The sequence below is a fragment of the Babylonia areolata genome, chromosome 7, assembly GCF_041734735.1.
Source record: "Babylonia areolata isolate BAREFJ2019XMU chromosome 7, ASM4173473v1, whole genome shotgun sequence".
In the NCBI taxonomy this organism is placed as follows: Eukaryota; Metazoa; Mollusca; class Gastropoda; order Neogastropoda; family Buccinidae; genus Babylonia; species Babylonia areolata.
Genome location: NC_134882.1, coordinates 35578673 through 35603622, shown reverse-complemented (window position 1 = coordinate 35603622; position 24950 = coordinate 35578673). Strand labels below are relative to the sequence as shown.

General features: G+C 38.6%; 1 protein-coding gene across 8 annotated transcripts; it reads right to left on the bottom strand.

The window, feature by feature from the left end:
• Window positions 1–7: 7 nt before the first annotated feature.
• On the bottom strand, window positions 8–24950 carry LOC143284011 (uncharacterized). 8 transcript variants are annotated; one of them, XM_076590540.1, is made up of 16 exons: window positions 24843–24950; window positions 23940–23988; window positions 22565–22637; window positions 20202–20308; window positions 19546–19601; window positions 18852–18983; window positions 17095–17207; window positions 16770–16824; window positions 15323–15458; window positions 13792–13916; window positions 12809–12859; window positions 7802–7832; window positions 6920–7060; window positions 5130–5246; window positions 4225–4413; window positions 8–2601 (listed from the first exon to the last, which is right to left on the bottom strand). In XM_076590540.1, the coding sequence occupies exons 1-16, from the start codon at window positions 24922–24924 to the stop codon at window positions 2460–2462; spliced, it is 1599 nt and encodes a 532-aa protein (XP_076446655.1). In that variant the 5' UTR covers window positions 24925–24950; the 3' UTR covers window positions 8–2459. The 8 variants fall into 8 exon arrangements, with proteins under 8 accessions (XP_076446655.1, XP_076446657.1, XP_076446658.1 ...); XM_076590542.1 differs by having other exon boundaries at window positions 4225–4410; XM_076590543.1 differs by having other exon boundaries at window positions 5130–5243.

The window sequence follows — 24950 nt, the reverse complement described above, 5'->3', positions numbered from 1 at the left end:
GGCAATGTCATTATAATGCGCATTTTGGTATTGCTACCTATTTCATTTGATCAAAATCCAGTATAAAAGGTGTGTTCAGTTATGGGAATCACAAGTTTGCTTGTTTATTTTGTTCATTTAACATTCTTTTATACTACGTTTTCATAAATGGTGTCATTTATAGCCAAACCTTGCCTGGTCAAATTGCTTTGCACTGCTCTTGTGAGTGTCATGTTTTTGTCCTTTGATTTTGTTGTTGGTTTTTTTGGTTGTTTTCTCTGCATGGTGGTTTATTAAACAGATGTGCATGTACTTTCACAAAAAATAAAGTTGTGTCCCTAAAACATAAAGGTCATTGCTTGAGTTCAAATATCTTTAAGAAATAAATAGACACTGGAAGAAAGACAGAAGAGGAAGACAGACAAAATTATGGACATAGAAACAGAAGAAAAAGAATCACTGGGAGAGAGAAATGAGAAGTTTAGACTGAAGAAATAGGAAGAGAGATCCAGATCATGATAAGCTAGCAGAATGCTGTCAACTTGCTTCCTTACGTTCACTGCCACTGACCATTCCACCTCCTAAACTTGGAAACATACACAGTGATACTTGTAATGAGCCGATTCTGAAGAAATCTGGTGAATCCATAAAATAGCTTCACTTAACCCCTACACTGCTGCTGACGAGAATGCTTGACAGCAAAGGGCTGTCACCTCACTGAGAAAAGACAGAGCTTACAAGTCGGGTTGGTGATCACCACTCTGTGATTACAACTTTTTCCTCTTGGGATTGTATCACTTTCGTTCAGCAAAACCAGCTTCAACATTGATTGGTTCACAAACAGTGGTGTCTGCCTTTCAAACTCATGTGATACTAATCTCATGATACTACAGTTCAGTAGTTGAGGAGATAATGATTCAGACATCTGTGACTTACTGTGTTGTCCTAAAGCCAAGCTGTGAAAAGATGGGAGATAATAATGGTGAGTACAAAGGTTCTGAAGATCTTTTTTTAGAACCTTTTTTTCTTTCTGTTCATAAATCTTTGGTGCTGACTTTGTGTTAACTTAAGGAACTAGTTACAAAAGGATTGGGGTTTTTGTTGCTGTTTCTTCTTTTTTTTTCAAGGACTTTTCCTGATCCCAAGAGAAGCTGATATCTTTTTCAGTGACTTTACTTTCCACTTATTGAGAAGGCTACTTCAGTTTTCCTTTTTTTTTTATATACATAAAAAATTTAGGACTTCACTACCAATGTTACATCAATGATGAAATGAACATTCAGACATTTTTAATTCAAAATTGCTTGTGTAACACTGATCAAAATATGAAATTCAGATAAGTGTTGCCAGTAGCAGTTCAACTCGAGAGCCTATTTGTGATGTGGAAAACTGTTGCTGATTGTGTGTGCGGGTGTTTGAGAAAGAGAGAGAGGGAGTCTGTCCCTGAGTAACTCACTGTGTCTCTTCAATCATTTCAATTCTTTAATTTCTGTTCAATTATTTATTTCATTTTATGTTAATCTTTTATACAAAAAATTAGGATTTATAAGGCCTGACCAGAGCACTAAGTTTATGTGTAAGTAAAGCATCTGTTGTTTTTGGGTTTTTTTTTTATATTCAGATGTGGTGTGATGTATATGGATCATCCACAAGCCTTGACAACTTGAAACTGAAAACATTCAAGATCATGGTCTTTTACAAACAGGAAAGAAAAAACAGGCCAAATCACAGTTAAAAAAAACAACAAAACACATCATGATCCATGTCATACGAAACTTAAACCAACAAGAATTATTGGTTCACTCTCCACTGTCTCTTGAAGCAAAGTATTTCATCTGTACCCATATCATATCACAAGACTATTAAGATGATTTTTGGAAAAAAAAAAATTGATCAGATACAAATAGTATATAACTTGGGTCACCATGAACAAAGAAGCACAAACGTGTTGGGATGAGATTTTCAAGAGGATTCTTTTCAAATCTCAATTTATCTTGTCATCCACATTTGAAATATGTTTTGTTGTGAACATAGAAGTATGTTATTCCCATTTTCAAAAAACTCCTGGACAATTACAGTTTACAAAGGTGATAAGCATAACTTAACATCTTGGGTTGTACTGTGCACACGCATTCTCACACATTTAACAAACGTGCAAGCAACAAGAACTTGACTATGTAAAACTACCTCTCTTCATTTATTTTCTCCATCAAGATTAATCCTGCTTCCATCATTTCACAGTCATGTCACTGCTGATTATATTCCACATTTTCAATACCTTTTCCACAAGCTGTAAACAATTTTCTGAAAAAAAAAAGAAGTATATTCAGAATGTTGTGACAACACTCTAGATACCAATTTCAACTCTGTCAGTATGGTCACAAGCCTCCATAAACATGATGATGATAAAATGAACACATTAATTTGTACACACACAGGATCACGAAAAAAACAAAAAGACAAAAGTGAAGTAAGATGGTTTAATCGCCCTTGACAGGAGTTTCATCCCCTTCTCCACCGTCGTCGTCTTTTTCCCGCCTCCGTCTGCTTTTCTTGTGCTTTGACGAAGACCTGGTGGACTCTGTGTCTGAGTCCTCTCCCTTGTGTCTCCGCGAGTCAGACCTATGAAAAGGAAAGACTTGTTAGTTGTCAGGTGATTTAATGTTAAGTTAAAGGTTATAAGTCCCACAGCCATTCAAGACCATCAGGGCAGTGAATATATATATATATATATATATATATATATATATATATATATACTCTTTTGTCCAGGGCTCTGCATAGAAAGGTGGAACCCAATCCTTGCCTTCCACCAATACCTTCCCATACCTTAACCCTTTGAGCCCTGAGTTCCTGAGCAATTTTAACCCTTCTGCCTGAGCTCCAGAGCCAAAATTTGCAAATAATTGGTATTTAATGTGTCACGGCAGATATGAAAAGAGTGCCCTGACCACTGTTTTACCGGTGGTAGAGAAAAATGACATAATGCCTAGCCACCAGTTGAGCGGTGCGTAAACACTTGTGTCGTATTTTGCTGTTGGTTGACTTGTATTGAAGAGCCATTCAGAAAAACCGTAATATTCTGACGTCAGCGAACGTAGTACCAACATGGCCGCACCTTTTCACTGTGTTTTGTGCATGTGCTTTGGATAAAAAAGATCGTATTGGCTAGGCATTAAGTCATTTTTCTCTACCACCGGTAAAGTGGTGGTCTGGGCTCAAAGAGTTAAGTCAGATACTCATTCACACCTGGGTGGAGATAGGAAAAGTGGGGTAACGCACCTTTCCCAAAGTCACACCACCATGTGGAAACAGACCTGCAAACCCTGATTACTGAATTTAATATAAATGGCAATACACCCTTTTTTTAAGTATTAAAAAAAAAATTTATATATATATATATATCGCTATGTTTCACTATAAATCATGACTCATCATTTTTTCCACTTTAGACGTAGTATTTTATGAGTTTTTTGGGGTTTTTTAACAAAATTCAATGAAGTGGTTGAGAGTGTCAGCATCTTAATTCAAATCTGAAATTTGCAAATCATTAATTCAGCCGCTCCTCTACATAGTATCAGCCATCTAAATTAAACAAAACAACACTCAGAAGAACCCTTCATAGAAAATCAAAGAATGTAATCCCCACATGTAAAGAGTGACAAGATAGCAATCCTCCAACACAGAGCTTAGTAACATGAACCATAATTACTTTATATAAAAAAAAAATTAAAAAAAAGGTGAGAGAGAAAGAGCGAAGAACATAATGGCATGAAATATAACGACTAAACAAAAGTGAAGAAAGAAAAGTAGTAGGGTAAGAAACGTAACCTCATCCACTAACAACAAAATTTGACTGCCACAAAAACAGCACACACATACATATGACAATACAAGCTGTGGGCCAGAAACCATACTTAACATTCCTGGACCTACTGTCACAGGCAATGTATTGCATCAAATCACAACAGTTTAAGGCTGTACTCAGTAATTTCAACTTCACTGCCAGGAGAGTGTTTCTGAATTATTTCAGTACAATATAAAAATGATACATCTAGAAATTAACTGTGTATCCACAAGCTCATCACTCACACCACATGTACAATCTCAGCCACATCTAACGCACATACAAACAGGACAAAGGCGGAACAAAGATGTCAAAAAGTAAAACACATTAAGATGAATACACTCAAGTGAGTAATATATGAAGCAAAACCATTTTTCCAGGCCAGCACAAACCCCTACCTTCGAGATCTGTGCTTGTCTTCGTCCCTGTCGCGGCGACTGCCGTCCATCTCTCGGTCCCTGTCGGTGGAGCGAGATCTCCGCCGGCCTTCCCTGTCCCGCTTTCGCTCCCTGTCCCGTTCCCTGTCTCTGTCCCGTTCCCGATCCCTGTCTCGCTCCCGTTCATGGGATCTGTACTTGGCGTCCCTGCTGGCAGGAGAGTGATGAATGGTTTCCATTACATTTCTTTCTCCCCTCTATTGAAGTCTTCATGTAGTGTGTGTGTGTGTGTGCTTGTAGGTGTTTACTGCAAGTGTATGTGAGCACACATGTGTATGTATGAGTGTGTGTAGGGTATACTTTGCATTGTTTTTTTACAGTTGGTAGTAATGGTGTATATAAATCTTGTTCTCTTAATACCAGGAAAGTTCATGTGCTGCTGCATGCTATTATGTACAACTGTATTATGTACTGTTTCATGTGAGGCGTTTACAGTCCATCATATGGAGAGGTTGCGTGATAAACTATATATCATTATTGATTTTATTAAAACAACACAGTCAAACCTTCAGATACATTTATCTGCCTTCTTTAAATTCAAATGCAGTCGAATTTTTCATTTAGCAGGATAGTCATGATACGGCTGCATGCGGCTGGCTGGACAGTAACTAATAATCAAGATGTCAACATTCCCTCCTTTTCATGGTGTGGTCAACAGTGACCAAGGACACTTTATCCCAAAGCCTTTCTCTGTCCCTCCGAACTCTTCTGGGCAGTCTGGGCAGAGCACACCATCTTTGATGATGGCTGGTGGTGTGTGCGTGTGTATGTGTGTGCCTGTGGGGGAGGGGGGTGGGGGGGATGATGTTAAGGGGTACATCTTCTTCCACCTCCCACCCTTACCTTTCTGCAGTCCTCCTTCCTACCTGCCAAAGTCTTCCTCTGCGCGATGAGAGGGGCTCCGTTCCCTATCACGCCTGGAAGCCTCGCGTCGATCACGTTCCCTGTCCCAGTCTCTGCCATCCTGCTCATTCATAGCGCTGCTGCAACAGCATCACTACATCTGAAGGTTTTGCTTTCTTCCTCTTGCAAAAGGCACTTCTGCTCTTATCCATAAATACAGGTGGTGCTTATTTTCTTGCAAACACTTCTGTTCATATTCATAGATTTTTTTTTTCCGGTTGTAAAGGACTTATACACATAGATGTAGGGTGTTTTCCTTTCTCTAGTAAAGGACTGATATCCATAGATGTAGCTTTTTCTCATGCAAAGGACACTTCTGTTCACATTCATAGATGTATCAGTATCAGTAGCTCAAGGAGGCGTTCTGACAAATCCATATACGCTACACCACATCTGCCAAGCATATGCCTGACCAGCATTGTAACCCAACGCGCTTAGTCAGGCCTTGAGAGAAAAAAAAACCGAAAGAAAAAAGAATAAAGAATTAAATAAATAAAGAAGTAAATTAATGTTTAATTATGAAAAAAAGAAGAAAAAAAAGATACTACTACTACTAAATAAAAAAAATAAAACAAAAAGACAATAATGATAATAAACAAATAAATGTAAAACATACAGACACACACGCACACATACACACACACATGAATAACAGATATGCAACAAACATGCAGTTTCACAGATATGAAAGCACAAACAAATACACGTGTACACAGGCCCTGACACACACACACACACCATCTCTGAAATTACCCTGCACGCCCTCCTCCACACACACGCGTGCACAGACCTCTCCTGACACGTGTACACTTACACAGTCGCATGTGCACACACACACACACACATAGATGTAGCTTTTCTCTTGCCAAGGTCTCCTGCTCATACCTATTGATAGAGCTTTCTTCTCTTGCAAAGGACACCTCATATACACAGACAAAGGTTTTGTTTTCTTTCTTTGTTTTGGGTTGTTTTGGGGTGTGTTTTTTTTTTGCAAAGGACACCTACTCATGTCCACAGATATAGACTTTTCTCTTGCAAAGAGTAGGCTTCTCTTACAAATGACACCTCATACCAAAAAGATAGCCTTTTTTTTGTCAAGGACACCTACTCAAATCCTTAGATTTAGCTTGTCAAAGTGAAAGCTGAGTGGACCAGCTCTCCAAAGTGCATGAAAAATGGACCAGCTGTCAACCGGGAAAAGGAAGAAAACAACAAGCGTTCTAAAATTAAGTGAAAAAAAGTCAGCATTTTTTTTTTTTTTTATCTTTGAAAAGTTAACTGACTTCAGACTAAATCACTGTTTGAAAGAAAAAAGTGTATACTTTTAATAACTAAACATGAGACACTGACATCACACCCACACACACACCCACACCCATACAATGCCGAGAGAAAACTGTCATCACACACACACACACACACACACTCACACACCAAGAGAAAATTGTCATCAAACACACATGCACACACAATTCACACAAACACACACACATGCCATTCTCCACCCTCACTGAAATATGAGTATGTGTGTGCTGAAAAGAAGTAATGAAGACAAGTCTAAATCACCTTGCAGTAAATAGATGATGAACTAATGAGAAGCAGAAGAAGGAGAAGAAATACTGTCATCACGCAAATGCGCATGCACGCACGCACACACACACACACACACACACACGCGCGCGCGCACGCACAACAGAAACATTTCCCTCTTTAAAAAAAAATATTAAAAAAGTCCTCGCATTGAACCACCTACCCTGAGTCCCACTGCTGTGGCCCCGGGGGGCGTGAAGAATCACTGAAGGTGTTGCTGAAGTTGGGGTGACTGGGTCCCCCAAAGGTGAATGGGGGCCGGTCCTCATAGCCTGGTGGGGGCATGGACCTGTCCATGTACAAACTGTTCCTTCTCATTCATTTGGAGAAACAAACAGACAACCAAAAAAACCAAGAATTTTCTTTCTAAAGTTATGTTTCGTCTAACATGCTTACCCTGACCCACTGGTGCCAACTCCAGCTGGGGGTCTGATTCCTGTCCTATGCAAACAATACCACGTTTATGCCAAGAAATCAAAAGTGTGTGTGGCTAGTGACCTCCATAGACATTACTTTCAAATCCTAAAAAAATAAATACATGAATAAGAAATTTAAAAAATATAAAAAAAATTGCAAGACAAAGAATCATACCAGTTCAACTAATGCCAACTGGTCTAATCAATCAAAAGTATTTGTATCAAATTTTGAATAGCAAAAATTTATCTACAAGTAACAATTACAAAAACCCACTTGCAGGTAATACCTACAGATGCTTACTTTCAGGTATAACTCACAAAAACTTATCTACAAGTAACAATTACAAAACCCACCTGCAGGTAACACCTACAGATGTTTACCTTCAAGTATAACTAACAAAAACTTACCTTCAGGTAACAGTTGCAAAAATTTACCTATACAGGTAACAGTTACGAAAACATTCCTACACTACACAGGTAACAGTTACAAAAATTTAGCTACATGTAATGATGTATACAAGATACTTAAATGCTTACCTACAAGTAAGAGAACACAAAAACTTACCAACAGTACAGGTAGTAACTACAAAAACACACCTACAGTACAGGTAACAGTTACAGAATCTTACCTGTCAGGTGGTGGTGGTACAGCGTAAAATGCTGAAACACAAATCACAAAGTCTGACATGAGACACCAGACAAACACAATTTGAAAACACAATATTTCATCGCGTTTCAGTTTGTGTTGTTCTGCACTGGATGAGTGTGTCTGTATACATGTGTGTGACCAGTAAACAGTGTAACCAGCATTTCAATTTTTGGTTTTTACATGGGTGTAATCAGCCAATCCAATTCAATTTGGATGTTTAAGTGTTGCACCCAAAACAATTTTACACATACACACACATGCATGCACGGACACATATACACATGCATGCGCACACTCAAACATGAACACACACCAAAGTAAAACTTCAATCCTCTGAAAATACCTCATGTAATCAATTAATTCTAATTCAAAATCTTCCAATTCAGAAACATGTTCACTGACTTAGACACAGAACAAGCACACAGAAAACCTGTGTACTGAAAAAAGCAAGCAAGAATGGAACTTGTTTGGAACAGATGCCCAATGCAGACTTGAATAATGAATGTCTTGAAATACTTGACGATTTTAAGCAGACTACCAACATGTCAAATTGAAATTCAACAGCGTAGCATGTCACCATCCTCAAATTGCATAATTGCTCCCATTCTCTAAGCATTTGTGTGCTCTGTACACATGGCAAAAAACAAAATAAATAAAAATAAACAATAAAAAAAAACTACACCATACGTGCCTACCCCAAAATCTTACCATCAGGAATGGATGTTATAAAAATCACAGACAAACTGACATTTTCAAGAATTTTCGGGAACACAATCACTTTCTTCTACTTTTCCATTAACATAATGACAACAATCATCACAGCCACCATGACCAATAAAAAATTTGTACTTGCAGAGGACGTACAAACTACAGTTTTCCGTTTTTTACTTTTAGCTTGTAAACTGCGTTCCTTGTATCATTTCCTGAAGATCTGGCAGCATCAATTTTGTTGGGATTTTCTTTTTCGTTTTTTTTTTTTTTTTTTTTTTTCAGGGGGAGGGGGCGGGCCAAGGGTTTACTCTCCATCTTCATCAATCTTGAGCATTCACTAGTGGAAGCCAACCACTTTTTCAGTTGAATGCGCTTTCTCTTAAGTTACAAACACTGTTCCAATTCCAACTTCATATCAGCTGTAAGGTCAGTCCACCACTGAAAAATGCCCCTACGTTTTTCTTTGGATTTCTTTTTTCCTGTTTAACACACCATCAGCTGCCGTAACATCCAGAATACTTATAGTCATCGATTTTTTACATTTACATTTTTTTCTGGAATGATAGGCATGTATGCTATACTGATGTACTGGAACTGTAGAGACAGGGTATCAGGATGCACCAAGCCTAGCAATCAGGGAGGCCAGAACACAACTGATCTTTATTTCCAAGCATATAACTTATAAAGAGATAACTTTTTTTTATTTGTAACATCTGGCTGCTTCCCTTGCACCATGTACAGATATTTCCATACTGCAGAGGGCATGTTCAGTTGTGCTTTCTCAGTCAGATTTATTCACACATGGTGCTTTTAGCCTTTTGGCTTCAGCCTCTAGGTTGTTCACTAGTGTTTCCATGGGGACTGAGTATGTTTTTGATGATGATGTGTGCATTAAGTGTATCACTGTTAGGTATGGTTTTGACAGTACACTCAGATATTGAAGGACTGGTCTGGAGAAACAGCAGTGTGGTTGCACTGATAGGATACAGTGTTTAAAAATGTGTCTTTGCTGCGTTAATCACTACTGCCAAGCCCTCTCCTCTTCCTGTCAAATGTACACATATTATCTTCCAATATATACATTGTAAAGGAGGTTGTTATCAGAGACACCCACCAGACTGAAGAAAAATCTACCAACAAAAAAAAAAACAACCAACAACAAAACACAAACACCGAAAAACTCATGTCAGGAAGTAAGTAACATAAAACAAACACATGTCAGGAAGAAAGTAAAATTAAACATACAATGAAATGTAACACCATTTGTTTTTGTGTTTTTTAACAAGGCACAACACATCAAAATCTGAAAACAAACAAGTAAAACAATACAAACATATCTCTCTCAAAACCAAAACATCTGGACAAAAGTTATAACTCCTCAAGATATCCTTCAGTTACCATTTCTGTCACAGACCATGTTTTGCTCAGTCACCTGGTGCATATTCATTCCATGATACAAGGCAGAATCACTGACTTTTTGCCCCATTTTCTTTCCTTCTGTAATATTTTCTTAAAAATCAGAAATGCCTTGGTTTACAATCAGCTTTAATGTCTTATATCTGATTTTTTCTCTCGGGATCTTGAATACCTTTCCCTTCTTTCTTCTTTCATTCTTTTACTTCATCAATACTTGTGTCCAGTTTGTATTTTGAGGGAAGAGAGAAAACTGCAGGAAGCCTGTGGGATGCTGAAAAGACCTGAATAATTCCTGCTGGAATAGACCATACCACACCCCATCGCCAAGCTGTAATCATCATCTGCAATCAAGGGACTCCGCATTAATAAAAACAAAACACAAGATAAATCAAAGCAAAAGAAACAACCACCAGATTTCTTCAAGGGAACAAGCATCTGAAAAAAAATCCAAGCATATTTGATAGTAAAACAAATACACCTTCACACACACACACACAATATATATATATATATATATATATGTGTGTGTGTGTGTGTGTGTGTGTGTGGTGCTGCACTGTGGTGACAGCCCTTATTTCACACAGAGAATCTGTTGTGATAAAATGAAATAAACAGAAAATACAACACAATACAATACAAATACTGGGTCAGCCTACAACAGCAATAGATCAGAACAAAATCAAGCCTTTTATTCCGCCAGGTTTCAGAGATCAGGGACAGAGAGAGAGGGATATCAAGACACCTCAATTTATATCTGCTGATATTTTAACACATGTGGTTAAACTGTTTTATGTACAGTCTGACAACAGGAACACTTATCTTTGGTAAATCACAGAAAACTGAGCTGCTTTGGTTAAGTGTGATTTTGCTTAAAATTCAAATATGTCACAACTCATTTTTATTAGTTGAATGTTGAGACACCATTAACACCACAAATTGTTTTCTGATTGGATTTGAGGATTTTATTTCTTCCTGAAACTGTCAGAAAATTCCTACAATTCTGAACTATGCTTGTACACTTCTGATACAGCGAAGACCACTGCATCCCTGCTCATATTCAGTTCCTTAACATTCTCCATCCCATCTTGACTGCATGCAAATACAAGATGAAATGTGGACTCAAACTTAGGACTGTCAACATTTCATCTTTATCACCACCATCACCATCACTATCATCACAAGTTAGTTTTCAACCATACACAAACTACTGGTACATATTCAGACCTCAGGAAAAATCTGTTTGACCTATCATTCTTCTAGTGTCAACTGACACACACACAAAAAGATGGTCTCTGTCAACAGATTAGCAATTAGCCTAAATACAAATGTGCATACCGCTTCGGAAAAGAGCTTAGAAAACCATTTCTACTTCTGAGGATAAATCTAGGTGCATCCCATGAACAGCCATCTGTTAAAAAGATAAATCAGCCTTATTATCAAAAGTAACTATAAACTACAACACCCCATGAGGACAAGCAGATCAGTTTCCTTTTCTCCTATTTTTCAGAGCTGCTGCTCCCACAACACATGCACCCTGTGTTTTCATGTCAGTGCATACACATCTTTCTTTTCAAACCATAGAGTTCATAAGTCATGCTCCATTCTGTACAACAATGCACAAGGGACATTTCAATATGTTTGTACAACAGTCCCACCAACAGCAGATTAAAGATATGTGAATATGGAAATCTACAGCATGCATACATTCACTTGGTCAACACCAAAAGTGGACTACAGTTGTGTAAACATGCAAATGTTCTGCATCAATCATGCATCTATTGACTCACTGGGAAATGGGGCAGGAAACAATGCAGACACATGCCGACTGACATGAGTGATTAGGGAACACTCCCCCCCACCTCCCACTTCAGCCCCACCCTCAAAACTGCCACCAGACACTACCACCATTCAACCCCAAGGGGATGGAAAGGGGAGGGGGACTGGATGAAAGGGATAGGGGGTGGGAAAATCAATCAATGTCTAAGACTCTGAATCTTGACAGCTGCTGATCCTATATGAACAGGTCACAATCACTTTTGTTTATATTCAGTATGGATCCAAATCATACATAAATCATTTGTTTTTTTTGTTTTTTCTTTCCTTCTCTTTCTTGAGAAGTGAATGCAGATGATAAAAGAAAACAAACCTTACCCCAAACCGACACTCACCACCACCCACCAGAGAGACCAACAAACTAAATGCTCTTGCACACAGCACAGACTTACGGTCATAGGGGTTTGCAACTGGAGGGAATCCGGGGAGAGGTACACCCATGCCTGCACAACATCCATCAAATCAACAAGATGCGGTGAACTTCACGAGTCACATGCTACTCCTAGCAGCAGACATACAGCAGCAGGTCCCTGGAGATGTCTTGCCAGATGACATGCCACACAAGAGCGGCACAGCTGCCAACTGTCTGGAGTCATAATGTTAGGAGTTTCCAACAAATCAGATTCAAAGCATGCGGAGTAATTCAAACGCACAACAATACATCTGCTTTTTTCAAAAGACAGATGCCTGACCTACACATATACACAACATGCTAGTCAGGCCTTGCAAACAGAAAGTGTCTGCAACATAAGCATGTACACAGGAAATGGACAGGAGTAACAGAAGAGAAGATAGTGAATGACTAAGGACAGGATTTTAAAGGAAACACTGAAGCTACTGGGTTCAGATTTTTTTTCTCTCTTATCTTCCTTTTTCTTGGTTAGTGGAGGAAGAGGAAGGTAATAAATAAAAAAAATTTTAAAATTATGTATAAGAAAAAATTTTCAAGAAGCCGTCAGCTATGCTGCTGTTGTTAAACTAGCAAGCAAGCAAGCAAGCAGGACGCCAAACCACGCAGCTGACTTACGGTCAAACGGATCTGGCACAGGGGGAAATCCTGGTGGGGGAACATTCATTCCTGCACACCGCCACCATCACATCATGATGGCTTAGATGTATGAGCAGTGAACACCAAGTGGTGAAGGAGAAGAAAAATTAACAAAGACAGAGAGAGATAGACAGATGGAGGAAGACGACTGAGAAAGACACAGAATGAAATCTATGTTTGTCTATGCGTTCATTCTATAGTTTAAAACTTCTTCACTACAAGTGATAGACAAACGTGTGTGTGTCTGTGTTGTGTTGTGTTGCATAGTGTTGTGCTGTGTGTGAGTGTGTGTGTGTGTGTGTGTGTGTGTGTGTGTGAATGTGTGTGAATGTATGTGTATGTGTATGTGCATGTGTGTGGGTGTATGTGCCTGAGTGGGCAGGTGTATGTATGTGTGTATGTGTGTGTGTGTGTGTGTGTGCATGTGTGTGTGCTGACTCTGACCCTTTCTGAGAATAATATCATACCAACACAGGCTTCTTCCCACAGAACAGAAAATAACACAAACACTGCACTTGAGCTATTTCCAGGCCTGTTTGATGCCTGAACATATACAGTCAGGAGACTCGTACTTTGCTACAGCCTGAACAATAAAAATATCCATCAAAACACTTACTCACATACAGAGACACAGACACAAACAAGCATATGTATTCAATCACCTCATTGCATACACACACACACATACACACACACACACACACAAATAGAGGCACACAAAGTGACACACACACATACACACACACACAATGTGCAAGCATCTCCAAATCAGACAAACACACACACACACACCCACGTGTATGCATTCACCTTATTGCACAAATACACACACATACACGCACACATACACACGTGCATGCATTCACCTTATTGCACAAACACACACACACAAACTCAAATATGTACGTACATGCATTCACTTTAACACACACACACACACACACACACATTCCCCAACATACCTGGCGGGGGCACAGCATGTGGAGGGGGCAGCCCTGGAGGTGGGATGGAGTAGTCCACAGGGGGGAGGTGAGGTGGGGGGATGCTGGTGGGTGGGAGGCCTGGCACTGGCATGAACTTCCGCCCCCTGCCCACACCACACAAAGACAAAGGCATACAATACTGACAACCCGATTTTTTACTTCATGCATATCATATCTTACACTTTAAAGACTGCACAACAGCCAACACTGGTCATTCTGGAATGTCCCTAAAACAACCAGAGGAGCATGCATTGGATAGGACCAGCTGACATGCTCTGTCAAAGTACGCACACAAACAGCTTTGAAAAGAACCACCACAGCAGCAGTTATTGCATAACACTGTCAGTCAACAATGAAGTTTTCATTATTCATTTTTGCACTATTTCAAAATCTATGTCACCAGGTATTATGTTTAAGTCTGTTTCAACTTTCATAAAACATCACTGCATGGACTTAGTGACTTGATAAACGATATCACTGGTATTTATTCAGTCATTCTTTGTTCTATAAACAACACTTTTTGACATTTATTCACACTTTAGTGCTTCGTTACCCTTCCATTAATGAATGTCTTCCATTTGAATTAATCTTATTGTAATAACTTATGATTGCAAGGTGCAGATAATGTGTTTGAATGATCAATACATTGACTACAGTCCAGTGTGTCTGTATGTGCAACTGTGTGTATATATGTTAGCATCTATTGTATTTTATTGTATTATATTGAACTCCATTGTATTGTACTGCGTTGTATTGTGATGTATTGTGTTGTATTGTATTGTATTACTTTATATCACAACAACTTTCTCTGCAAAATTCTGGCTGCTTGCCACAAGTAGAGCACTTTGTCACAGTGCAGTGCAACCCACATTCTTTTCTTTCTTTCTGTCTGCAAGTGTATACATATTTGTCTTACTATCAACCTTGAGTTTTCAAGATAACTTTACCAGGGACATCAATTTTGTTGCTGTGGGTTCTTCTATGTGCATTAAGTGCCTGCTACACACGGGACATAGTTTATTGTCCCATTTGAAAGTTTATTGTCCCATTTGAAAGTTTACATGTGTTGCTAGTCATCTTTCTGCACTAAGTCACTGGCAGTGGACTGGTAGCCTAGTAGTAATGCAACCTGAGCACAAAGGATCAAATCCCACACTCCCCAGTATTTTCTCCCCATCCACAAGACCTCAAGTGGTGGTCTGGACGCAATCATCTGAATGAGACAGTAAACCGAGGTCCCATGTGCAATATGCACAAAACGCACATAAAAGAACCCACTGAAAAAAAATGGTTTACCCTGAAAACTCATGGTTGTCCCTGAAAAAACCCTGTAGAGAAATCCACTTTGTAAGGAAAACAAATATGTTGGCAGACAGAAATTTTTTCTTTAAAACAAAAAGAGTTACGCTGCGGGAAAGCAGGTGCTATTTCGCAACGAGAAATCTACTGTGACTAGACTAATACAATACATTGTGCACACCACATTCACATCAGCATGCTAATCACGTACACATGGGCCACGCCAGCCACAGGGATCGGATCCCCCTCATCAGGGCGTCTGGAATCCTTGGCTGTTCCCCCTATGACGTCGATCGTGCCCACCTGCGGCTTCATCACTGGGGGTGGCTGCACTCGGTTCCTTGTCACTGTTCCATCATACACATCTTCCACATCAACATCAATGCTTGAAGATTCCATGAAGGAAGGTGGCAGAATGGTTAAGACACTAATCTGCCAATACAGTGTCCATGAGGGTCTGGGTTCAAATCCTGGACTTGCCCTTTCTCCCAAGTTTGACTGGAAAATCAGCCTGATCGTCCAGCTATTCAGATGAGAGAATAAACCGTGGTCCTGTGTCCAGCACACACTCAGCTTACCGAAAATGAACCCACGGCAACATGTATGTTGTCCTCTGGCAAAAAATATATCGTAAAAATCCACTTTGATAGGTACACATATGTATTTGTGTGCACTCAAGGCCTGATAAGCACATTGGGTTATGTTGCTGTCCAGGCATCTGCTTAGCAGATGTAGTGTGGTGTAATAGTATATGGATTTGTCCAAACTCAGCGATGCCTCCTCAAGAAACTGAATCTAAACTGATCACTGAAAATCACAGACTGAAGCCCTTGCTGAAACCCTTGAACACCAAATAAAACTCCTTCATAAGCATTCCATCAGGGATATGGAAGACAACAAAATGCACAGACATCAATATCCAAGACCTACTCCCATCAGTAAACAACAGCAAAAAGATACAGCTGATCAAACCATTGAAAACAAATCAAACAAATAATCTAACATGGTGTGTTCAGATTGATATCCCATTACACGACAGAAATTTGCTGCTCCTGGCAGTTATGTGCATAAGTGTAAATTTCACACATGCACAGGAAGTTACTATTCAAACTAAGAATGATAAAATGGCTGTTATCAGTGTCAATATGTCACAGAAAAAAATGTAAAGTTTTGTGAACAAGAAATAAAAACATTGCAGCAACAGGACTGCAGAAACATTTTTGGCTTCTGTGATTGTTTGTGCAATTCCCAGAAGTACACTACCACTATAGCTAGAAAGTGTGACAGAACTGATTTTTTCTAATTTGTAAGCCATATTCATTGTTGAGATACGATGTATTTCCAGAGAAAATGAATTTGTTAAAAGTTTACCGTGGATGCATACACACATACATTCACACATGCACTTAGACAACCAAAATACAGGATTTTTACAGATTCATCTTGTGTGTCTTTGAAGACTAGTGTGAGCCACTGAGGATTTTTTTTTTTTTTATGCAATAACATTCAGTTCTTATCAGGACAGTAGAGAAGTCAGGAAAAGACACAAAACAGAGATATTTAAGAAAGAAAAAAATAATAAAGAAACAAAACGAGGCAAGAAAGAAAAACTCAACACACCACAGAAAAATATCATATCAGCAATGAAAACTAAATACCTCCTAAATCTTTGTCTGCTCTGCTGACGATGGAAATATTGGTGCTCTGCTGTGTCTGAAACAAAACAGCAATCTAGTTCAACATAAACCCAAGCTTGACAAATAAAATATTACGACTGACAGCAGTTTCATGAACAATCACGAATTAAGATCAACATGTAAAGATGATGGTATGGCCAATGTGTGCATGATTTTTTTTTTTTTTTTTTTTTGGAAGTCTGATCAGATGGTTAATTCTCCAATCCCAATACAAGTATCAGCATTATTTTGAAGAAGAGGATTCAAGATGGAATACAGACTCTTGTGATTGTGACATGTAACTCACTATTGTTTTGGGTACACCATCATTCATGGAGATTAGCCGTCTCTGTTTTTCACAATACTGCTGCCAAGTGTCTTCTGTGAAGCCATAGTTGAAGTAATCTGTGATGTCAGCACCTGCACACAAACACACATAAACAGTAGGTTTCATACAATTTTTAATCGTTAAATTCTAGATTCATTAAAACACTTAAATACACTAAAGGCCAAAAACAATAAAACTGTTGCATTGGGAACCCAAAGGCATCATTTCCTTATTGTTAGCTTATGCCCACTGCATAAATCGTCATCCACTAAGTGGATGAGAACAGCTATTTCTGAGAAAAAATCTTTCAGGTTAAGAGCTTTTATCATTTATTGACTTAAGTTTTCAATTCATATTCAGGTGGAACATTTTTGCTACTGTGCTTTATCTTTGACAGAAACTACAATTTTTTTTTTCTTTTCAGTAATTTTGAGACCAAAAATTAAATGATTTTTTAAAAAAGACTTTGAGGGCCTTAAAAAATGGGGGGGGAGGGGGGGGGGTCCCATTCATTTTTTTATTTTTTTTATTTTTTTATTTTTTATAATTCTTAAAAATCCCAAACCTGTACAAACCCTGTTTAATACATCTAAAAATAAATCCCTCTTAAAAATAAAATAAAATAAGATAAAAGAAAAAAAAAAAAAAAAAAAGAGAAAAGGCAAATGCACCTTTTTATCTCCCCCCCCACCCCCACCATCTTTTGTGCCTACATTAATTCTTTAATCTCTGAATGGCAAAATCTTTTTAGTGAAAGGATCAGGAAAACTTTGAACTGTGGTAGCAAAATCATAAACTTGTTTGTACAAATTATGACAACTGAGTTCCCATTGATTCACCTAACCCCAAGTTGCTTTTTTCTTTCAACTAACTAAGCCTTCCATCAAACAAGTGAATGAAATAACACATGAAACAAGTATATAACAGGCAATGGTTCAAGGTCCCATAGCCTTTCACAGCCATCGATGCCGTGAATTCACATTCACTGTGTCAAGGGCTCAGCACAGGAAGGCGGAGCCCAAACCTCTCCTTCCACTGTTTTAACCCATCACCACACAAAGTCAGTTGCCCATTCAGACCTGCGTGGAATGAGGGAAATCAAGCGTAAAAGTGCTTTTTGAGGAAACTCAGAGAAAAGTGCTTTTTCACAAGTAAACAACACCATGCCAAAATGGGAACTCAAACTATGGTCACTGGTGACACACTGGAACAGAATCCAATGCCTAATCGACTCAACCACATCGCCCCTACTTCCAACAGTAGCCAATCAAAATCAATAAGCAGTGTATAATACAGAAAGGTTTAGACAGACATAAATAGGTTTGCACAAACTGTATGTGAGAAAAAGAAGACCATAAGTTACAAGAATGCAAACAAATCATCAGGATATAATTAAAATATCAAAGCAAACTTATCATACCTTGGCTATGTAAAGTTTATATTTATAGTGTGAGTGTGAAAATGTGAATTAAAAAGCATATGTACATGAGCATATACCAAAAAAGAAGGGAAAAGAAAGATATGTCTAAAGTCCTACTGTATTTGTGTTTTCATATGATTTCCAATTCATGTTTGCACTTTTCATACACTATCACTACAATATTACTTGAGAATCCAATACACTTGGTAATGAACATATTCTGTTCTGTTTTATTCTAAATCTGTGGCACAGTAATCACACACAGACACACACACACACACACACACACACACACACACACACAGTCTTCACTTACCTGGTTTTCTCCATGGCTTTTCCTCATTCTCTATGCTGTTCAGGTCAAACTCGTAGACAGGAACGCCATTGATGGTGCCCTGGGCTTCAATGTCCAGTCCTTTGGTTGTTGTGGCTGGCTTGGCAGGAGTACCTGTGTGTGTGATGGGATGGAATGAAGACACATTGCTAGATCCATGGGTATAAGAATAAGAAGAAGTAGCAGCAGAAGAAAGAGACGAAGATGAAGAAAAGTACTTCTATAATTGCGCTTTCAAACCTCTCAAAGCTCTTAACAATAACACAGCAGTCTCACACAAATCACAAAAGAACAAACAAACAACTGCAAGCATGCAAACACAATCGTGCAAAGAAGAAAAAGATATGGATTATGGAAAACAGACATGGAACGGAGCACATTTTGTTTTGTATGTACAGATTGCTGAAAAGTCATCAGTGAACATATTATGGACAAATAGACTGAGTGAAAATAAACAATTTTGAAGAAAGATCTTCTTGATAATTTCAAACAAAACTGCATAACATTCCCCCCATCCTGCTACATACACTCTAAAACAAGCATAGATACATAACATATGCATATATACATAAACATGACCATAATTCTACAAAATGCATGCACACACACACACACACACACACACACACACACACACACACACTAACACATTCATAACACTCAGCTACACACATACCTGTGGCAGGTTTCTGATAGTTGGTCCCGCTCTTGAACAGATTCCGGGGCTGCTGGCTACGTTGAACAAAGTCAGCATGACTAATACAAAACTCTTAGTCATTTGTGCTTCACCATGGCAACATGCTCATTACTTCAAAATTCATCACATGCATGCACAAATCAGAATCAGAATAACTTTATTATCTCAATAGTGAAATTAAAAAAACATATCAATAAAGACATTTTTCCTGCATCTCCACAACCAGTTTTCAAAAATTATAGACCCCCATAATTTACGTATTCACTTATACTTAATAGACATGCATAATATCAATTTGTCTATTCATTATGTTCACATGAGTGTACCACTCACATCCAAACCAAAAGCAACTTTTCAGATCAATCCCAGAAAAATTATATATTTAAGCTCTCACCTCCACTTCACTTTACCTTTTCTTCCTCTATCTCTTTCTTCAAAGAATGAATAAAAAGAAAACCTTAAGCCAAGGGCAAAACAATGATTTTTTTCTTCTTCTCATAAAACACATTAAAAGTAACACAACTGGCATTTTCCAAACAATGGGACAAAACAACAGAGTTAATACACAATTCCAAACATTCTGACAGACATATCTCAAGAAGCCAACACACAACGATTCATTAAAAATGACATACTCAGAGGCGCTCCAGGCCTTGATATCGCCAATGGTAACTTGCACATTGTCATCATCATCAGAATCATCGTCGTCATCTTTTTCCTGGGATTCTCCTTCTTCCCCACTCTGTAGAAAGGACCACTTCAATAAACACATCATGGCAGAATCCAGCAATAAACACACAAAAAAGAGGGGGGGGTGGGTACCCGGGTGGGTGGGGGTGGGGGGGGGGGGGAGAGTGTATAGCGAAGTGTGTCAGAGCAGAGGTGAATAAAATGGAGTGTGTCAGAGCAAAGTGGAGTTTAAAATAATAACCAAGAGCTAATTGGAGCAAAATGGAGTGCACCACATGACACTGACAACAGGATGGAGCTAAGTGGAGTGTATCATACTAGTACATTACTAGAACAGAGCAGTTCACTTATCTAAGGAGGCGTCACTGCGTAAAGAAAGCGTTCGGACAAACCCAAACAATACAAATCTGCTTGGCAGATGTCTGACCAGCAGTGTAATCCAATGTGCTTAGCCAGGCCTTGAGGGGAAAAAAAACTATTATGATAATAATAATAATAATAATAATAATAATACTTTAATAGCAACAATAAAAATATCAATACTCAGAGAATTCAGCAACAAATTAAACAAAGTAGAATATACCACATTTAGCAAAGAACTGAATAAAGTAGAATATACCAGAGCAAAATGGAGCACTATGGAGTATATCATAGTGGTATGACTATGAAACACAGAGAAGCGCATACTATAAGTGCAGAGTGGAGCACAGTGGAGTGTATCAGAGCAGTATGGAGCACAGTATGGAGCACAGCGGAGTGTATCATGGCAAAGTGGAGCACAGTGGAGTGTATCACAGAGTGAAACACAGTGGAGTAAAACAGAGCACTGCATAGTGTATCAGAGCGGAATGGAGCACAGTGGAGTGTATCAGAGCAAAGTGGAGCATAGTGGGTAACAGAGCAGTATAGAGTATAGTGGAGTGTATCATGGCAAAGTGGAGCACAGTGGAGTGTATCAGAGCAAAGTGGAGCACAGTGGGGTGTAACAGAGCAGTATGGAGTATAGTGGAGTGAAGTGGAGTGTACCAGAGGAGAGTGGACCACAGTGGAGTGTAACAGCAGACAGGAGCACAGTGGAGTGTATCAGAACAGAATGGAACCCAGTGGAGTGTATCAGAGCACAGTGGAGCACAGTGGAATGTATCAATATCAGAGCACAGTGGAGCACAGTGGAGTATGTCAATGTCAGAGCAGAGTGGATCGCAGTGGAGTGTAGCACTAGCAGAGCAGAGTGGAGCACAGTGGAGTGTATAAGAGCACAGTGTAGCACACTGGACTGTATCAGAGCACAGTGGAGCACAGTGGAGTTTGTCAGAGCAGAGTGGAATGTATCAGAGCACAGTGGAGTTTGTCAGAGCAGAGTGGAGACTGCCAGAGCAGAGTGGAGTGTGTCAAAGCACAATGGAGTATGTCAGAGCAGAGTGGAGTGTATCAGATCATAATGGAGTATGTCAATGTCAGAGCAGAGTGGATCGCAGTGGGTTGCACTAGCAGAGCAGAGAGGAGCACGGTGGAGTGTATCAGAACAGAGTGGAACCCAGTGGAGTGTATCAGAGCACAGTGGAGCACAGTGGAATGTATCAGAGTACAGTGAAGCACAGTGGAGTATGTCAATGTCAGAGCAGAGTGGATCGCAGTGGGTTGCACTAGCAGAGCAGAGAGGAGCACGGTGGAGTGTATCAGAACAGAGTGGAAACCAGTGGAGTGTATCAGAACACAGTGGAGCACAGTGGAATGTATCAGAGCACAGTAGAGTTTGTCGGAGCACAGTGGAGTGTACAAGAACAGTGTTGAAATTAGTTGAATAAAGCTGAGTTAATAAGAGGAGACCAAAGAAAGGCAGGGCTGCATCATAGCTGACTGGAGCAGAGAAGACAGGAGACTGGAAGAGCAGAGCTTTACAAAGGATGCAACCAAGAAGAGAACTAAGCAGAATAGACAAGAACAAAGGCAAAGGATAGCAAGTGTGGAGCAGATTTAAGAAAGAGCAAAGCAGTGCGCAGCAGAGAAGAGAACAGTGCCAGCTGCAATTTTGATCCCCTTTCATAAGAACTGGTCGTAGCCATGCATCAACATAAATTCCATCATCCGTTACATCTGTTCACAGATGTGAGTTTACAAGTTACGTATATACATGTACACATGCACAATTGCAAGCCTTTCATTTTCTAATGAACAAAAATACTAATCATGGAATGAATGAAACATTATCATTATAAATGTCATAGTTTATTTGGTTAAATAAGAGAATCAACCCACCAACTACACACACACACACACACAAAAAAAAGTCTAAATTGCTCATTACCATTTCTCCTTCCTCTCGATCTTCCTTTCTAACGGTCGCACCTTTCGGCAAAGATGTGTTATCTCCTTTCCCCCTGTATCACAAAAAAAAAAAAAAAAAAAAATAGAATCAAATATTTTTTCACACTAATAGTAATAATGCCAACAGCAACTAGAAGTAGAACTCAAAAACATGCATGGATAGAAAAAAATAAAAGAATATTAATTCAACAAAAGAAGCATAAATTAAAAATACATCTAAAAATTCTAATGCAAATAATTATTCAGGCACCATCAATATTTCGGGAGGGGGATGGGGGTTTGGGGGGGGACTGTTCTCAAACTCAAAAAACAGTATGTATCATTCATTTATTGTGTGCAATGACATCCAAAAGACCATCAATAAACTAAATCAATTACTTAACAGTAATACCATTTAAACACAGAAAAATGATGTCAATACATATAGATTTTTTAAGTTCAGATAATAAAAATCATGTAACTTCCACCCACCTCCTTTTTTTTCTTCTTTTTTTTTTTTTTTTTTTTGCACTGTCATCACTAAACAAAGTGCCCTTGTTTAAAAATTACGTAATCCACTGGCCTCATACCCTATCCCTTAAAAACAAGAGCATTCCTTGTACCAAAAAGTCAGTGGCAGTTTGTATTTTTTCTCAAGAGACACAAGATAATTTTGTGTGTGTGTGTGTGTGTGTGTGTGTGTGTGTGTGTGTGTGTAGAGGATGAGGCATGTGTGTTTATGCATACCTACACTGTGGGAGCAACGGAATATTGGAACGAGCGGGTGTGCATATATATATTTGTATACATGTGTGTGGGGTTGGGGGTGGAGTATATTTTACTGTGCTTTCACATCTGTGAAACTGCATGTCTGTTGCATATCTGTTATGCATGTGTGTGTGTGTGTGTGTGTGTGTGTGTGCATGTTTCACACTTATTTGCTTATTTATCATCTTTTTTCTTTTTCTTTTTCTTTTTAATATTATTATTAGTAGTAGTAATTTTATGTACTTATCTATTATTATTTTTTATTATTTTTTATCTTATTTATTTTTTGGTATTCTTTTTTTTTCTTTTCTTTTTTTCTCAAGGCCTGACCAAGTGCGTTGGGTTACGCTGCTGGTCAGGCATCTGCTTAGCAGATGTGGTGTAGCATATATGGATTTGACCGAACGCAGTGACACCTCCTTGAGCTACTGATACTGATTTTGAACTCATTATCATGAATGACTATTATTTGATACTATAAAATATATTACTTATTACTATTGGTTATACCAAGTCTTTTTTTTTCTTTTTACAGTATTATCAATTTTTTTTTAAATTATTAATAAAAATGAAATTGATAGCACTGTAAATGATTAATAATCACTTACCCTGAGTTTTCCTGGCTGTCACCAGCACCTTCCTTGTCCTTCCCCTCATCTAAAGAAAAAATATTTGTTGAAAATGAGAAACGCAAAAATTATCGTTTAATTACAACAATTTACATGCCAGGTTTTATTGCAATGTGCATTTATAGCACACACACACACACACACACACACACACCTGCTTTCTCATTCTTAATAAATTGTGCCATCAATGATCAATTTTGATGATCATACAGTGTCCCAGATTATGTAGAAAACAAACACTGATACTCAAGCCTTAACATAACATTTAACTCTTACTAGTCTTACTCTTATTCTTACAAATCTTAGTCTTAGTTAAGATATAAATTATTACTACTGTTACTTAATAAGTTTATAATACTTTATTAGAACGATGACAAATCTTATTCATGGTATTGAAGTTAACACATCCAAACTTTAATGACTGGGCCAAGAAGCCCACACAAATAACTGACAATAATAATTTTGCCTTCCCCCCCCCCCCCCCCCCCCTTTCAAAGTCCTTCTGGCAACACAAAAACAAAGTTCATTTTGACTGATTTTCCTCAGTCCCGAGGTGATGTGATGTATGTGATTTTATGTTGTATGTACGCTCAGCAGATTAAGTAGAGAATCAGTGCTGGTGTCACACAAATATGGTAAAGATTTTTTTTTCTTGAAGGCACAGAACTTCAATCCGTATAAAGTTATCAAAACTTTGATGGAAATGGAAACTTGACCAACTATCAAGCTGACTGACGGTCACTGCACGCTGCCTTTTCAGTTTTTCACTGTTTCAGTGTTGCTGCAACGTCGATCATCAGTTTCAGACAGGCAATAAAACATGTAGATAACAAAATACAAACCAAGCCACAATTAAGAATCTAGGAATCGGTAGGAAAATACCTCCATAAAGCCAAGCGTCATCATCATCTCCTACACTGTGTACTTCTGTAACCGGCGCTTTTTCTGTGTCGGGGGCTGCCATCTTGTCTTGCTGTGTTTAGGATTCTT

Coding starts and splice junctions, on each gene's coding strand:
- LOC143284011 (XM_076590540.1), bottom strand. CDS start 24,924: ATGGCAGCCCCCGACACAGAAAAAGCGCCGGTTACAGAAGTACACAGT. Junction 20,309..22,564: donor ATCGAGAGGAAGGAGAAATG/GTAATGAGCAAT, acceptor TCCTTTCTACAG/AGTGGGGAAGAAGGAGAATC. Junction 15,459..16,769: donor AGCAGACAAAGATTTAGGAG/GTATTTAGTTTT, acceptor ATGATGGAACAG/TGACAAGGAACCGAGTGCAG.